This window comes from Helianthus annuus, chromosome 16 (genome assembly GCF_002127325.2).
Source record: "Helianthus annuus cultivar XRQ/B chromosome 16, HanXRQr2.0-SUNRISE, whole genome shotgun sequence".
Classification (NCBI taxonomy): Eukaryota; Viridiplantae; Streptophyta; class Magnoliopsida; order Asterales; family Asteraceae; genus Helianthus; species Helianthus annuus.
In genome coordinates, this window is record NC_035448.2 from 172,851,152 (window position 1) to 172,869,245 (window position 18,094).

General features: G+C 40.5%; 2 protein-coding genes and 1 long non-coding RNA gene across 3 annotated transcripts; 1 reads left to right on the forward strand and 2 right to left on the reverse strand.

Moving 5' to 3' along the window:
* Positions 1 to 6,888: 6,888 nt before the first annotated feature.
* On the reverse strand, positions 6,889 to 10,011 carry LOC110917403 (putative disease resistance RPP13-like protein 1). Its single transcript, XM_022161966.2, has one exon. The coding sequence runs from the start codon at positions 9,959 to 9,961 to the stop codon at positions 8,789 to 8,791; it is 1,173 nt and encodes a 390-aa protein (XP_022017658.2). The 5' UTR covers positions 9,962 to 10,011; the 3' UTR covers positions 6,889 to 8,788.
* LOC118479271 (putative disease resistance RPP13-like protein 1) lies at positions 7,527 to 8,489 on the reverse strand. Its single transcript, XM_035985664.1, has one exon. It carries the CDS (start codon positions 8,487 to 8,489, stop codon positions 7,527 to 7,529), a length of 963 nt encoding a protein of 320 aa, XP_035841557.1.
* Positions 10,012 to 15,060: 5,049 nt separating the features above from the next.
* On the forward strand, positions 15,061 to 17,521 carry LOC110917397. Its single transcript, XR_002580540.2, has 4 exons — positions 15,061 to 15,482; positions 15,997 to 16,237; positions 16,370 to 16,789; positions 17,196 to 17,521. It is a non-coding gene; the product is annotated as an uncharacterized LOC110917397 (long non-coding RNA).
* The last annotated feature ends 573 nt before the right edge of the window (positions 17,522 to 18,094 follow it).

The window sequence follows — 18,094 nt, forward strand, 5'->3', positions numbered from 1 at the left end:
GCAGATGATGTGTTCCCAAATGAACTTCCTTGTTATCATAGCAGTGGTTGAGGCGAGCGGTTTTGCTTCCACCCATTTTGTGAAGTAATCAACCGCTACTATGATAAATTTAACCGCACCTGGAGCGTCAGGGAAAGGTCCCACAACGTCAATTGCCCATTTCTGAAAGGGCCATGCGGTTGTGACGGGGACTAAGTTGTTTTTTGGACGCAAGGTTTTTGGAGCATGACGTTGACAGTCGATGCACTTGCGCAACTCTTTGACGGCGTCCAGGTGCATGCCGGGCCAGTAATACCCGGCATTCATGATTTTGGCCACTACCATGCGTGGTCCAGCATGTATGCCACATATGCCCTCGTGTATCTCTCGAATGAGGTATGTGGCATCCTGGGGGTTGACGCATCGTAGTAGTGGCCCGAGGTATGATTTGCGGTATAAGATACCGTCTCCCATTTGATAATGGCACGCTTTGTATTGTAGTTTGCGTGCTTCTGATTTGCTTTCGGGAGTCACACCTGATTGTAGATATGCGATAATAGGTGTCATCCATGATGTTGAACCGTATTGAATGACGTTGACTTGGCGCAGGGGTACCGAAGGATTTTGCAGGATTTCGATGCGTATCTCTTTTGCCAAGTGTTGGAAGCTGGTAGATGCAAGTTTCGATAGTGCATCTGCGGACTTGTTTTCGCTTCGATTAATATGGCGAATATTGAACGAAGCGAATTTGGATTTTAGTTGCAGGACTTGCTCGAGGTAGAGGATCATGATATCCCCCTTTGCGGCGTAGTCGCCGCGTACTTGGCCTGCAACTAACAAAGAGTCGACGTGTGCTTCCAGATGTTGCACGCCGATTTTGACTGCTAAACGTAGCCCCGCTAACAGGGCCTCATATTCTGCCTCGTTGTTTGTGCTTTTGAATTCGAGGCGGATTGCATATCTAAGCTCTTGGCCGTCAGGGCTGACGAGTCGCAGACCTGCACCCGCGCCTTCGTCGTTGGAGGCACCATCTGTAAATAGTGCCCATGTCTCGGAGGAGGATGGCGTTGGTGCAGGAGTTTGTGCTTCTTCGCATTCTTGGATGCGATTCACCGGTACTTCGGCGGCGAAATCAGCTAAGATTTGGCCTTTAATCGCGGGGCGCGGTTTATAGTGTATCGTGTGCGCGCCCAGCTCGATTGCCCATTTTGCTAATCTCCCAGAGATGTCGGGTTTGGAGAGGATCGGGCCGATCCTGTAATTGGTTAGCACTGTGATGACGTGGTTTACGAAGTAGCGTCGCAACCGTCTTGAAGCGTGCACTAATGCTAGCACCAATTTCTCCATTATTGAGTATCTCGTCTCTGGGTCGTTGAGCATCTTGCTGATGTAATAGATGGGTGTTTGAACCCCCTTTCGCTCCACTATTAATACCGCACCCACCGCGTTATCCGCGGCGGATAGGTATAAGATGAGTGGCTCATCCTTGCGTGGTGCAGTTAGAGTTGGGAGTTGTATCAAACACTCCTTCATTTCCCGGAAGGCCTGTTCAGCCTCTGCGGTCCACTGGAATTGTTCTTTCTTTGAACAGCTCCGCAGGGTCTTGATGAACGGATAAGACTTAGCTGCGTGGTTGGCTAAGAATCTGTTAAGTGTCGCTAGCCTGCCGGCTAGCCTTTGCATATCCTTCATCGATGAAGGCGATGGCATGCGCTCGATCGCCTGGACTTTCTCCGGGTTTACCTTGAATCCATCTTTAGTGACGATGAACCCAAGGAATTTGCCCTCTTCCATTCCAAACGAGCATTTTCCTGGATTGAGCTTTATGTTAACGCTGCGCAGAGTTTGGAATGTTCTTTCAATATCTGTGAGCATGGTATCTTCTTCCATGCTCATGACGACCAGGTCGTCCATGTAGATTTCGACACTTGTGCTTATTTGGCCGCGGAAAGTGTCGTTCATCAACTTTTGGTAGGTTGAGCCCGCGTTGCGCAACCCAAACGGCATTTTTGTGTAGCAGTAATTTCCGGTGGGAGTCCGGAATGCCGTTTTGTCTTCATCCTCGATTGCCATTTGTACTTGATGGTACCCTTTGTAGCAATCGAGGAAGCACTTCCACCTGAATGGTGCGAGATTATCGACCTTTTCGTCGATTTCTGGAAGCGCGTAACAATCCTTGGGGCAGGCTTTGTTAAGGTCTTTGTAATCGACGCACATGCGCCAGCCCCCGGACGGTTTTTCTACCATGACTGGATTGGATAACCACGTCTGGTATTTGACTTCCCGCAGGATGCCTGCGGAGAGCAGTTCTTCGATCTGCTCTTGCATCGCCTGATTTTTAGCTGACCCAAGGTGGCGTTGGCCTTGGATCATTGGCTTGATACCTGGCAAGGTATTCAAGTGATGTTGCGCAATATCACGTGGGACCCCGGTCATGTCTGCGAGTGTCCACGCGAAGATGTCCTGGTTACTGAAGAGAAGCTGCTTCAGTTGCGCTTTTGTGGTCGGGGATAAGGCGTGACCCAATGTGACCTTTTGTTCTGGGTATCTCGCGTTGAGAACCCACTTTTCTGGTTGGTCGTTGTGAGTGGGCCTTGCGACCTTGGTCGGACGTACTTCGTCCGACATCATGACGTCCCTGCGGGCATAGATTATCGCGACCCCCGATTTGGTTGGGAAACCAACCGCAGAGTGGGGGACGGACGTAATCATATTGAAATCTCCTTGGGATTCTCTCCCGAGGAGTACGTCATATCTGGAGGTGTGAGGTAAAACCATGAAGTTTACCTCTTCTGTCCTTGTGCGGTTTCCGCTGGAAAGACGCACAGGGAAAGTAATCTGGCCTAGGGGAAAGACAGTTTCCCCTGCGAACCCGGTTAACGGGTAATCTACTGCTTGCAACCGATCTTTGTCCTCCTGTTCGAACTGGTTGAAGCATTGTTCGTAGATTATATCAGATGTACTGCCCGGGTCGATGAATAGACGCTCGGTGCAGTAGTGTGCCAGTTGGCCTGAAATGACGACGGCACGCCTATCGCGCGGTCCGCCTCGGACTTTTGGAAAGACGACTTGCTCGTCTTTCCAGTCACATTCCGGCCTTCTTGCCGCTTTTCGCGGCCTGCCCTTGCCTCCGTGTATCATGTGGGTGGAAGCCACGTGCATGGTTCTCTTCCCGGAGGAGGTACCTTCGCCATGAGGGGTAATGCGCTTGGTGGGTTTTTGCCCACCTGGCAAAAGATGTTGCAGTTTCCCCTCCTTTAAGGCGCGCTCAATCTCCAGTCGGAGACTGATGCATTTGTTGGTGGTGTGGCCCGAGTCCTTGTGGTACTCACAGTAGAGTGTGAGGTCCTGATTTTTCTTAGACTTCATTGGTTGGGCCGGTCGCAAGAACTGTGGGTCGGCAAGGAGGACCTCACTCCGAGATTCTTTTTTTGACGCCCGACTGTCTCGGGCGGGGTTGTAGTTCTTTGGGTCGAACGTGTTGGTTCGCGGGAAGTATGGTTTGGAAATATCGCGATTTCCAACGTCCCGGTTGCGTTTATTGTTACGCTTGGACCCTTGGTGGGATGTTTCGGCTTGGGGCTTTGCCTTTGTCACATGCGGTTCAAGTGACCGCTGTGTCTGGGCGTATGTCTTGACCGCGGTCATGACATATTCCCATTTTTTGGGCAAGCCCTCCTTGCCAGAGATGGTCATGATCATCTCTCTGTCTTTAACGGCCCGGATGAAGTGGTTTCGTGCCATCTGGTCTGCCACGTCACCTATCTCCAGGCACTCTTTATTATATCGGACGACGAATGCTTCGAGCGATTCGTCGTCCCTTCGCCAGATGTTCATGACGTCCAACGAATCTCGTTCGTGGCGTCGTTGCTGGCAAAAATGGGCGAGGAACTTGGTACGCAAGTCCTCGAATGAATCCAGTGATCCCACTGGCAAAGAATCGAACCATGCCCTGGCCAGGCCCGTAAGGGTCTGGGGGAAAAAATTACATCAAGTGGGTTCATCCCACTGGCCGTTGATACCCGCGCCCATGAAGATGTTCATGTGGTCGTCCGGGTCGGTCGAACCACTGTATTTCCCAACGTTGAATGGGAACTTTGTCGTGGTGACATGGGCGTTGGCAATCCGCGTGCCGAACTTGGAATTTTCGGCCGCTGCCTTTGGCATGTATGGCTCGTTCGCAGGGCGCTTTGCCGCCCTAAGGTATGTGTTGCGGGGGTGACTGGGAGGAACATAGTTGCGTCCTCCAGGTCTGCTACTGGTGTCATGCGAATCACCGCGGTAGCTATGGTCGTCGGGGTCGGTATGACCGTACCCTTCAGTGTATGGTTGTGGGCCCAATCGGCTCTGAATGCCTGGGCCGCGTCTGGAGGTTGATCGCCTCCTGTCCTCGCCATGGGGGCCAAGGCGGGTATGTACCGGTCCTCTGGTGTGGGACCCGTATGAGGAATCGTCCTCGTTGAGGGTGTGGACCGAACAGTAAGACGAGCCTCGTTCTTCACGTCGGCTTCTTGAAGCCGGGCGTGAATGTATTCTGCCGTCGTATTGTAAAATACGCTCAACAGGGGTGTGCGGTGCTGGGGGAAGCCCAGCTCGTATATTCGCTTCAGTACAAGCGCGGTTGTATGCTGCGGTCAGCGTGGCTGCCTGCTGCTCGTACCAGGCATGAATGGTCATGCCTGGTGGGATCACAGATGGGAACTGTGATAAGTCATGTCCAAAACATAAAGGAGGGACTCCTTTGTGTGGACGTGCCAATGTGTCCGGGTTGGGAGGTCGAGGCATTGACCCCTACCGGAGATGGGATTGGAGGATTTTGGTTATCCGCAATGTTGTTTTGGTGATCAGTCATGATCGTGAGAGAGGAAAAAGGATGGTTTAGAAAATGCTAAGAGTAGCGGTGGGCGCCAATGATGAAACGATGGTTAACCGGGCAGGGTTAACACACTGGTCTCGTCAAGAAGGGTTAATCCCTTCCTCTCGAGGATCGCTGGCTGGATCACCGGTGGTTGATCTCCTGCACAAGGAAACAAGCCGTGACTCGTAACAAGGAGGATGGGGTGGGGGGTGCTCCTTGTTACCACTCTCCGGCGTGAGAATCAGTAGTTTGCTTGGGAAGCAAAGTAAGATAGTAGTAGTAGTGAGAGAGTTGTGAAGAGATCCCTCAAACCTGGTTTGGGGTTGGTATTTATAGCCGAGGAGTGAAGGAGGATGATGATGGATGGACTGACGACGTGCTGCACCTTTTCAGGTGTGTCAGGCTTGTCGGTTATGGAGGTTACGCCACGTCAGTCCATTGCTTACGTAGCTCTGACAGGTAACTGTCATTGGTTCCACTTGCACTGTGGTGTCAGTACCACTTGCTTGAGTGCATAGGATGCGGTGCAAGCCGCATCGCTACGTGCGGTAACATCTGAAGTTACCGCGTCTCCAACTTGTAATCAAGGAATACGCGAGATGCGGTGCTAGCCGCATCGTCGTCTTGCCTGCATCCCTTGTCGTGACGAAAATGCCCGTATGGTGCGGTGTCAGCCGCACCGCTACGTTCATCTTCTTCTATGCCTAAGGTAAGGCTTTCCTGTATTGATAGAAGTGTTCACTGGATGCGGTGCGATGTCGCATCGCTGTGAATACTTCCGTTTTCATACACCAGATGTGATGCTATGTCGCATCATTCTACCGTTCTCATGTTCCATGTAAGTCCTCCTTCGTTACTAGATAGATTGGATTCAACCCTTGTGCCGACGCGTTCCCGCATGGGCACAAGTAGGTTGTTAGCTAGTGGGGGTTTTGATAAGGGTAATGGTCACTCGCGGTCGATGCTGACGCGAGATCTGGGTATGCCAGTTTAAAAGAATTTCATTCAACATTGCTTGATTTTGTGTTCTCCATTTTGTGTTCTTGACTCAAAAACGATTTTTGTTCTCGACTCAGTCTCCTGTTTCGTCGTAATTGAGTAGAAAGAAACATGATAATGCTTTGGGGTATTTTAGTCAATTGTGTCTGCACCTGGAAATCCAGCATGGATATAATCATGTCAGTTTCCACATAATAGATCAACTTGTGAAAATGAAAAAAGAAGGCTAAAGTATCAGTCTACAGACAAACAGAAATGTTATTGTCATTGTCATATGGGTACAAACATAGTTGTTAACAGCGAATAGCGGACGATAGCCACAAGTAACCTATAGGTTATGTAGTGACAGCGATGAAATAGTGGGCGCTATTTATGTTTAGCGATACACTAGAAGAAAATTTTAGAAATTTTATATGTATATTATATCCAAATACGGTGTTTCTATACATATATTTATCAGAAAATCTAAAATCCATCTATTTATACGTATATTTTATCGCTGTTTATATAGAAAATTTAAAACCAAAATTAAAAAAAAAAACCCTAAAATCCCGCTATTTACTCGCTATGGAGGCGCCAAAATCAGATAGTGATGAATCAGCATTTCGCCACGCTATTCGCTATAGCGCTCGCTAGGCGCGCTATTAACAACTATGGCTACAAACATAGTTCAAATGATTCATTCTTTCTACATATTCAATAATTTGGAACTTGATTTACCAATTAATTAAAAAAGAGAGAACTGGACAATGAGATATATGCAGTAAAGCACATATCAAGAAGACTCTCAAAGTAAAAAAGAAAAATAAAATCACATAAACTCAATACTAATTTACTTATTTATGCCACTTAACTAGTTATCAAGAAAGTTGTGCATTTAGTCTTACTATATTCAACTTCTCTATGATAAATGGGCTAAACAGGAAGCATGTTAAACTAGATTAACAACAAAACTATACTAATATAATACTTCATGCAAATAAACCCCAAGAGATGCATGTGAATTTGATTAGTAAGACATGATTAACATCAGCTACAGAAAAAAGAACGAATAATCAGTAAGCATGTCAATGTGTTCAGCCAGATATGTATATACTTATAATTGTTTGTTTGACAAATTAAGCAAAACAAATCTTCTATTTAATTTATACAATAAAAGGAGAGAGACCCGCATATTAACTTCATGATTGAGGGACCTTCATGTGTCGATACGGGGGATATGGGAGATGAGGGGCCAGTAACAGCCTCTTTTACTGCATTTTTCCTCGAGTATCTGGACAATTTGTGATTTCCAGTTCTTTTAGCGACGTCAAATTGGGCAACTCGTTGTCAGGAAATGACTCCAAACTTTCACAATTTATTACTTTCAATGTGGTGAGGTGATCAAAGGTTAAAACATCAACTATTGATTTCAGATTTGACCAATCGATTATCCTTACATATTCAAGCATCGGCATGCTTCTAGTGTTATTCTTGATCTTTTTTCCTCCCCACCGCCTTTCCAATAGTTTACTACAACCAATAATTTCAAGTAACTTGAGCTTCTACCCTCCTGTTGGTAAGGAGATAGCTGTAATTGAATTACATTCCAAGACTCTAGTTTAACGTGCAAAACTTAGAATTTCAAGTGAATGGAATGCAACGCTGTCCCCAAGTAACTCCATACCCGCAACTTTCACCTCATATAAGCTTACAAAAAACAATTAAGGGAGGGTAGTTGTGCAAGCGGTGGTAGAGATGTACATTTTCTACAGCCACTTATTGATACATGCTTCAAATGAAGAAACAAGGGGTCCCCAACCCAAGTTGGGAACTCTAATCCCCCATATGACCTAATTTTCAGTTGTATTAACTTATCATTACGAGGCTTCAGCTCATTTAGGACGTCCTTTTCAAGTACTTCATTTCTTGAACCATCCCACAAGTCACTCCAAACAACCTCAAACTCACTAAGCCTTTTTTGTGAAAAGTTTGCCGCCCTTGCATCTATTGCACTGTGCACTTTCTCCAAACCAATAATGGAAACTTTCCCACATAGATTCTCAAAGTCTTTAAGTTTGGTTATTTCAACCCCGCTTTTACCTCCGATGATGATCTTAGAAAGAGTTTGTAGGCTTTTCAACTCGCTGATCCCTAATGGCATCTCATTCAATTTCCGAGTCTCCCTAACGTCAAGATGACGAAGGTTTTTAAGCTTTAAAAAGTTGTTAGGTAACTCGGTTAATTCACTACATCCGAATAGGATCAATGTATGTAAATTATATAGACTGCAAACCTTTTCTGGTAAATGTGTGATTCCAGTTCGAGATAGATTAAGATACCTCAAATGCCTTAAAGTACCAATGGAATCTGGTATCTCACTTATTTGAGAATAACTCAAACTTAAAACCCTTAACAATGGTAACTCACTTATTAAGTTAACCAAAATCTTATTTGATAAGAAGAATGACCGCCAACTTTCTACCTCCCCAGCGGAGGTTGCCAGGAATGTCCTCAAACTTTTGGCTCTTGTCAATGTCTCAAACTTGTGGTAAAATACATATTCCTCACGAACGAATGACATATGACGGTACTTCTCTAGCAAACCCTTCCTAGTCTCACTGCCTAACCTTACAAAAAACTCATTAGCAACAGATGTCGCCAAGTCATTCATTAGGTCATGCATCACAAACAATGACTCATTATTAGGTGCACATTGAAAAAATGACCTTGCCAACAACTCATCAAAGTATCCATGACCCAATCTTTCATCTGTTGAATTGCTTGTAGTTGACTGATGCAAAAACCCTCCTGCTATCCACAACAAAACCAGTTCCTCCTTGTCAAACAGGAAGTCTTTGGGGAACAAGGAACAATATGCAAACAACTGCTTTAAACGTGCAGAAAGATCATGGTAGCTTATCCTAAGGGTAGGGAAAACTACATCATCTTTTGACCTCCATATCTCACTTTCTACCACTTCCCTCCAAGAATCTTTATCTTTTTTCGTCCTGTCCCAAGTGCAATCAAAGCCAAAGGCAATCCATCACACTTTTTCACAATAGCTTCACCATGTGGTTTGAGTGACAAATGTGAATCAAAATTTTTTACACCTAATGCATGTAAAGCAAATAAAGACAGAGCATCGTCATGTGACAGGCTAAACAATTTGTTTATATTATCATAACCTAACTTTTTGAGCAGTTGCTCCTTCCGTGTCGTCATGATGATTTTGCTTCCATGAGCACATGCATGAAACGGGCCGACCAAGGTTTTCCAATCCTCAAAACTTTCACTCCATACATCATCTAACACCAATAGAAATCTTTTCCCCCTTAGGTGATTTTCAAGATCTACTTGAAGCAGATTTAAATCCGCAAATTCCTTATGTATCCCCGCCACCGATTGAAATATAACTTTGCTTAAACTAAAGCTGTCAAACTCATCCGAAACACAAACCCACACCTTAAACTGGAAGTGATCCTTGACTTGTTTTTCGTTATACAGAAGTCTAGCCATAGTAGTTTTACCAACCCCACCCATACCAACTTTCGGAACAACGCTAAAGCCTTGATCACACCGTCCATCCCCCAATAACTGTAGGACCAATGCCTCTTTCTCGGCTTGTCGTCCAACAATACTAGACACATCAACCATAGAGGTTTGTAAACTTCTATCTAAAGTTTTTAACTTAGTTTCCTCTTTGACAATCAAACCAACAGTAGCTTTATCCTCTATTAGATCTTGTAACTTGGTGGTAATAACATTTATCTTTTCCTTTATTGTATTGGTCCATAATGAATGCTTTGAGAAAGGATTTGAGAACAACTTTCTTACCTTGCTGGTGTGTGTTTCTGCTTCGTCACGGTGCATAGCTTCGGTAGCTAAATCTTCGAGTACGTCATCTATGTCGTATGCCAAATGTTGGAGATTATGCAGCCATCGTTTCACAGAATGATTGGTTATCTCCTTGTGAGAAGCATCAAGAAGCAGATCTTGGATCTGGGTTAATGAGCGCTGCAGTTTCTGTATCTCAGAAGAATCGATTTCGTTGTAGGGAGCAAGGTTTTCCAGGCTCGCACAGGCGGCAGAGACTAGCTTGTCACAGATCACATCGAGGATGGAAGACAGCACGAGTTCAGCCATTGAGATTGTTGAATTTGGTGTTGATGAGTTTCAGCAGCTTTGGTCGTCTACCTACCATTACTTTGTAATCGTATTGGATATTCATATTTTCAATTTATATTAATAACATATTTATTGTATAATTATAATAAGATTATCCTTTTCGAGTGGATCAGTGCCGGGTGTGGATGGCAAAATTCTTTTATATATTCATTAGGTTGGAACCCCATGTATTACACGGGTTGAATAAATATAACTTTATATATTAAGTAATAAAATAATTACATTTTTAAAAAACTCTTGTATTGCACGTTTTGAATAAACATATTTCTTACACGAATAATGTAATCCGTTAAAACATTTAGGGGGTGTTTGGGATTGCGTTTTCAACCTGATTATTTGATTATTGTGTTTTGAAATCGCAAAAAATCTATTTTGAGTGTTTGGTAAAAATTAATAAAAAGTGATTTTTTACGTTTTGTAGAGTTCAAAACGTGATAATCCATAAGTAGGTCACCCCTTGCTGCAGGAAAACGTGATAATCCAAAAACTGATTTTTTACGTTTTCACGTATTTATTTTTTTAAAATATATATACTTGCCAAACACTCAAATAGTTGATTATCTGATTATTGTGATATCAAACAACATAATCAAATCCAAACAATGTTGATTATCTGATTATTATGATATCAAACAACATAATCAAATCCAAACACTATCTTTATGCAGTACGTTTTATTACAGCTAATTCTCTAATTCTGATTATTCAAAACGCATAATCTATTTTCAAAACTCAACCCCAAACACCCCCTTAGTCATCAAGATGTGTTTTCTAACAAAAGAAACTTTGAGATACTATTTACTTATTGTAACATCTCACTTTATTTTTTATTAGGTTATAGAGTTGTGTATTCTAAGAACTATAGCATTTCGTAATTTATTGGAAAATCAACTTTGATTCTCTATCAACCAATAATATGGGACCATTAACATGGTTAAAGCTAATCTCATGCCTTTCTTCGTTCATGGTTCGATATTCTGGTGTCCTAGGCGTTGAGGAACCACACCAATCCATCCCGAATTTGGTGGTTAAACTCTACTACGGTGATGATATTGTAGGGGAAGTCCTGTGGAAAAATAGCTCGACGCCAGGATGATAAAAAACTTCACACCTCCCGTTCTTCATACTTTTTCAATATAAAAAAATGAAAAATAAAAAGGTCGTCTTATTCAAAACGCCAATTATGACATCCCCTCTCTCCCACTTCACACCTCGGTTTATAGAAGTTCATTGAGATCTTCCTTTTATAAGGGAAATCAACTTCGATTTTTGAATAATCCACATCACTTCTGCTTCTATTGTAACAAAAGATTCCCTTTTTATGTGGAAAAGGCCCGTATCAATAATTATGATTTTACGACTTAGGGGCTGTTTGGTAGCCTCTTAATGACCATTCAGATGCTACCTCTTAATGGTTTAAAACCTCTGAATGAATAAGAGGTAACCTCAAGTCTGAATGGTTAAGAGGTAACCTCTGAATGGTAAATCATCACATGTCACATTTTTTACCTTCTCATTGGTAAAATTCTTAATGGTTCCATTAAGAGTAGCCTCTTAATGACCATTCAGAGGCTACCAAACAGCCCCTTAGGGTGATCCTTTTGTCGACGGATGCTCCTATTACAATCGTAGTCTGAAGGATGAGAACCAACTATGTAGCATCTACGCCGAGAATTCAAGTATTGTATACGTCATTAGTCTGATCCTTTGTAGAAACTATTATATGGTTTATAACATTTTACTTTGTTTTTTATTTATTATTGGGTTAGAAACTTACGTATTACCTGATGTTGGATAATCAGCAAAAAAAATATTTTAGTAAAAAAATATTAAATATACAAGAGATAAGCTGGATATTATGATTTAATATTATTATTTCATTGGAGTGTAAAACGGGATAATGTGATCCTTTATTAGAAATAGGATTCTAAATATACCATCTATAAAAAAATATGTATGTTCTACATGTATTAAATAAATTCTTTTAATGAAATAGTTGATTAAAATAAATATTTTTATTTTAGGCAAATTGGAAATAAATAATCTCAACTCACTGTTATTGGCCAATAATAATCTCAACTCATTTAATCACCAATAATAATCCGAACTATTCACTTTTGTTTGTAAAATACTACCACGTTAAAAAAACACTAACTAGGTTATAATATTGTTGATGTGGCTTAACATGTGTGGACTGATGTGGCTGGTTAACATCTTACATGTGTATAAAATAATTATCAGCCTCATTTGCACATACAATCGCACTCTCCTTCACAACCCTAATTCTACAAATTGGGCAAATTAAATCGATTATGTGTGCAAATGAGGCTGATAATCATTTTATACACAAGTAAGATGTTAACCAGCCACGTCAGTCCACACATGTTAAGCCACATCAACAATATTTTAACCTAGCTGTTAGTGTTTTTTTAACGTGGGAGTATTTTACAAACAAAAGTGAATAGTTCGGATTATTATTGGTGATTAAATGAGTTGGGTTTATTATTGGCCAATAACAGTGAGTTGGGATTATTTATTTCCAATTTGCCTTTATTTTAATATGTGATTATCAGTTATCCTTGTCCTTATCATCAAAATATAAAAACAATTAAAACTACCAATTAAATAAAATCTTTATCTTTATAATATTTAAAACACTAATATATTTTTTTTAGATTTTAATAATTAATATATAATTATAATAATTAATATATTATTATCAGTTATCTTTGTCTTTATCATTAAAATCTCTTCTATAAATTTTAAATTTAATATTATCAATAATTGACTTTCCATAATAAATATTTAGATAAATAATTAAGACAGACTCATAGAACGCCATGTGTCCATAACATGGTTTCTTTTATTATATGTATAGATTTTCTTTTCGATTTTGATATTTTATTTTCAGTTTTGGATGGGAAATACCCGGCCCAATACCCGTCGGATATCGGGTATACACGTCCTATTTGTGTCGGGTTTCAGGTATACCCGTCAGGCTCGGGTATTTTTGCCATCCTTAGGAGAAAGCCCCCTCTGCCTACGTCTCAAACGTATGGCGCCTAGGTACAGTTAAGGAGAGTTAAAGTATAAGTCTAGGCGTTCGCTCGAAAACTAATCTTGGCTTATGGATAACGGAATAGTGGGTCTTCATAAAGCCCAAATCAACCTTGATGGGCTGTTTGGATGCTAAGTGAATTGGTTTGGGTCAATTTATGAAACTTGATTTTGACAAATAAGATCTAGATTTCATAAATCTTCTTTACTCTTTGTAATCATGGTAAAAACTATTCGCCTAGTTAGCAAGTTAGTAACAATGTTTGGTAATTAACTATGTAGTTACTAGAGGTAGCAAAACGGATGAATTTTGTAATAGGTTAAAATCGATTTAATTTAAAACATATATTTCTCAAGTCCCTATGAAACCATGTTTAACATGTTCTGTTCATTCTCTAAATAAACCGATTTAAAAGTTAGAAAGCATTTTAGATTACTTTATACTACATTCTAAAAGTTGCCTTTATAGTTAACTAACTTGTAATAGATCCCGCGTGTCGCAAGCCTATGATTTTACCCTAGTCAAACTTATGATTTTCCCCAGTTTAAAATTACATTCTTGCCATCGTTTTTTTTTTTTTTTTTTTTTGGAAACCTATGATGGTGTTTTGTTTTAACTGGTTGACTCGATGTAATTTTTATCCGCTAGCGCGCACTCATTGGTCATGACAAATTACAGTTTTGACCCCCCTGCAGTTTAAAATTATAGTTTTCTTATCGTTTTAGTTTTTTTTTTCTAGCAAAACTATGATAAGTATTGTTTTAATTGGTGAAAAAATATTTGGCGTTACGCCCCGCAACGCGGACGGGGCATTAACTAGTTTAACTACAAGTATATTGTTATTTAACTAGATTCTTTCTGAAATGCTAATTTTAGTTAGTTAAGATATTAAATTTAACATTTAAAGGATATTATAATCAACATTTAAAAAACTATTCAGTTATATAATACAAGAAAAGAAAATTTGAATTTGAATTTGAAATGTAAAATGTAAAATAAAAAGTTAAATAATAAAATAATTTTAGGTAGATAAGAAAGTATAAAAAAACAAACAAGCATGTAAACAGTTAATGAAATGCAACCACACTCATAGATGCAAAATCACCATAAAACCATGTGTAGTGGGACATTATAGGGCAAAAAAACCGCCCCCTTCTCCATTACATAGGGCATTATAGGGCATTATAGGGCAAAGAAAAATGGGTTTGGCGTTTTAATGAAAACGCCTAAATGAATTGTGGAAGGTTTGAATGGGTTTGACTAGCCAATGAGAAAATAGTTTTTTTTTTTTTTTTTTTTGTTTAATGATTGGTAGGGCATTATGCCCACTACACCACTTTTATTATAATGCCCAAGTGTGACTAGGATGCCACATATCATATAATGCCCCATGGTGGGGGCATTATAAATTGCTACCACTACACATGGTCTAAAACCCAACATCTCTTGTTCCAAACCAGGTGTTTAAAAAAATATATGACCACCTTCAAAAGCTAGTGGCATGATCATAATTTACAAGATGTTCGTCTTAATATGGTATATAACACTTTGATTTCGACCTAAACACGTAAATAAATTTATATACTCTTAAATACAAAGGTCGGTGACCCGATCAAATGACATACCTGCCCCTAAGAAATGTGTCACCAAATGACAAAACTGCCCCTAAGAAATGTTGTCATTATTGTTGTGCCATTGTCTTCTTAGAGCATTCACATCCAAATAATCAAATTGTGTGTGTGGTGTTTTTAAAATATAAAAAGTATAAAAAGTGGTTGTGAGTGGAAGAGAGAGAAAATGTTACTGTTCATCTTTATATTTGGGGGACACTGTTCACCCCCTATAATTTTTTAATATATTTTGAAAGTGGTTGTGAGTGAAGGAGAGAGAAAAGGTAATGATAAATGTATAAAAAATATTATTTAATTGAAAAGGAGAGAGAAAATATAGTGTTTTTTTGTGTAATTTAGGGTGAAAATACGGTGGAATGAATGTGAATGCTCTTATCTACCTTTCCTCAATCCCCAACACCAGATCACCTCTTTCTTCTCCAAATCACCCTCTTCAACATCCTCTCATCCTCCTTCTCACTCACCATCCTCTATTTCTAACCCTAAACCTACAACTATGTCGCCTCTACAAACCAAAAGCGCTAACAAACAGCCATTAGTTATCGGCAATTCTCCTTCATTAGGATCATTTACAAACACTTAAAATCCACCACCACCACAAATCTGGAGAACCACATCGACCCACCAGAGATTTACGAGAGAGAAAGAGAGAAAGATAAGAGTTGGCGGTCACCGCAGCGGCGGTCAGCAACCCCGTGGTTTAGCAAGGTGCGATTCGGCGGTGACTTGGGAACTAGGATTCAATGGATTCCGGCGATCGGTATGGATTAAGGGTAACAGGGATAAACAGGTATGGATTTTTTATTTTGGTCAAGAAGTTAGAAGAAGGGTCTAGGGTTTTGAAGGTAAATTGGTGACAGTGAAGCACTGGCGGCCAAGGTGCAACGAAGTTTTCTATGATTTCTTTAGAAACGCTTGATATTTGGGAATTTTTTGAAGTACGATTATTTGATCAAAAAATGTTGACAAACAAAGTCAAGAAAGAATGGCTTAACATAAATCATATGGTGACAAGCTTATTAAGGTGTCACCAGATCATACAGGAATAAATAGGGCATATAAAATTAGACTTAATTTCATGGTTAGTAGCCATCATATATTGTTAAACTCCATGAACTGTAATAGTGTGTGTATATATACGTTAATGAATTTCAAGTGCAATTAGTTTATATAAATATTTAACCAAGTACAACAATTGAAATAAGTATGTTAGGTGGTTTTGACTTGAGGTCTACGAAAATTCACGGAAGTTTATGACTAAATTAATTTTAATTCAAAGTATTTGTCGACCTATACATATGCAGGTTTGTGTCGGCATGGGGATCAAAGGGAGCATCAGGGCCGAAATCCAAAGTTCGAACTTCAGTCACGAAAGAAACTTGGTATGTGGGACTGTGTTCTTATGTGATAGCACGCGGCGACAGTGTACTGGTGAAGGACGATTGTGAAGCTGGTGGTGGACGATACGATGTTCGGGTTTGAGATGGAGGTAGGGTGGGCGTAGGGGGTGGTGATGGGTAGTAGTTTGGGTGATGGTGCCAGAAGGTAGAACAAATAAAAGACGACAATGACTCCCTCTACGTTCAATAAAAAGCATAACCTTTATTTGTTTATTTTATTTTATTTTACTTTTTTTACTTTTTTATCACTCTAAGTTCTCAAATGGAATGATCATAGGATATTTTACTAATTGAGGAAAATCGTCACCTTGATTTGCGGATGATCAGCGACGCTGCATGATTACCAGGAACAAAGGGCAACGAAATTGAGGACCATTGGCACGCCCACTTGAACAAGTGCAGCCCAAACAAAATCATGAAGTTGTTTATGAATGGAAAGAGGAACAAAATATTAACACTTAACAGGAGACAAAATAATTTTCAAGAATCATTACAGAGAATAATGATTCAAGTTCAGGCCCTGCATACAAATCATTACAGAGGATCTTTGATGATTCAAGTTCAGGTCAATGACTAGGACGATTCATCATTGTTGAAACTGGCCTATTAAAGTTCAGCCACCGCAAAAGGAAACATTCGCCATTTAAAAATGTGAGGGGAACATTGTGTTTTTAACATGGAACCAACCGATGAAAATGTAAGTTTACGTTGCAATTTTAATATTAAAATCATTTTATTTGTGTTAGAAAATTGCACCATCATGTTTTTATGTTGTATGCATTAATATTAGTTAGGGATAATACTTTCTTTCATACGGAATGTTTTTTCATAGGCTATGCTTTAATTTTTAACACATGGTTGATCACAAACTCTAGCCTACTTCCTATTTTAATCATTTGACTCGTAAAATAAAAACCACCCAAATCACCACATTGACATTTCTATGTTATATTTTTCATCTTCCAGAAATCTATAACTGAATGGAGGGAATTTTTTTTAAGAAGAGTTCTTAAGGTTTTCCTAATAAATATTTGTTGCTTTTGAATTCTCATACACCGGCTCTTATGAGAATTTGGTGCCTAATTTTGACTTTTGGTTTGTAGGTGCAGTCAGCAGTTGGGAGCAACACATACATTTGATTCTATTGTGGCTGAGTGAATTCTGATAACGACCAATAATTAGATAAATAGGCATAACATGAAAGAATTTAGACGGGTATATGAGTGTGTGTATATGTCTAGATGAGTGATTATGAGACTTTGAACACGACATGTTTTTATATGGTTAACGCATCACATAACGTGTCGTTAGCCTTAAACAACGAAGGCATTGCCGCCGCAACGTGCGGCGGGTACAAATACTAAATGTGTCACATGGGTTGAAAGTCGCCTAACGATTATCATACTTGATACTTGATTCATTCATCTAATTTGGGAGGGTCCCTTGTGCTGTAAGTGCACCTATAATCTTGACCCACACACTCAAATGATCCCCGCAAACAGGACACATGGCTTATAAGATCAAGTTGTGTATTTCTAACAGCAACAATTTATAAGACTGCACCCAGCAACTTGATCTTATATGTTGCTTGCTTGTACATTGAGGCTTGAGCTTGTGTAGTGGTAGATAGAATATATATTTTGTGTCTAATTCTTACTTTAGGGGGTATTCAAGGACTGAAAATATTATTAAAACACACACTTAGCCATTTTTCATTTGACATTAGAGTGTGGGGTATGGGGCGGGGGTTGGGGCGTGCGTTGGCTGAAAACGCCTAAGTCATCACTCCGGGTGGGTTTGGGTTTGGTGTGGCCCAAGGGGCGGGAGTTTAAAGCCTGGCGTGGGGCGGGCTAGCGATCCTATGTGGCCGGCTCCTATTCGCTTGTTGGCTAGGTCATAGCGGGCATTTTAAAATTCAAAATCTAACCGTTTGGCCAAGCCAAGCGGTTCACCCAACCCAACAGTCACCCACCCGGCTACCCCAACCCAAACAAACTTGTTG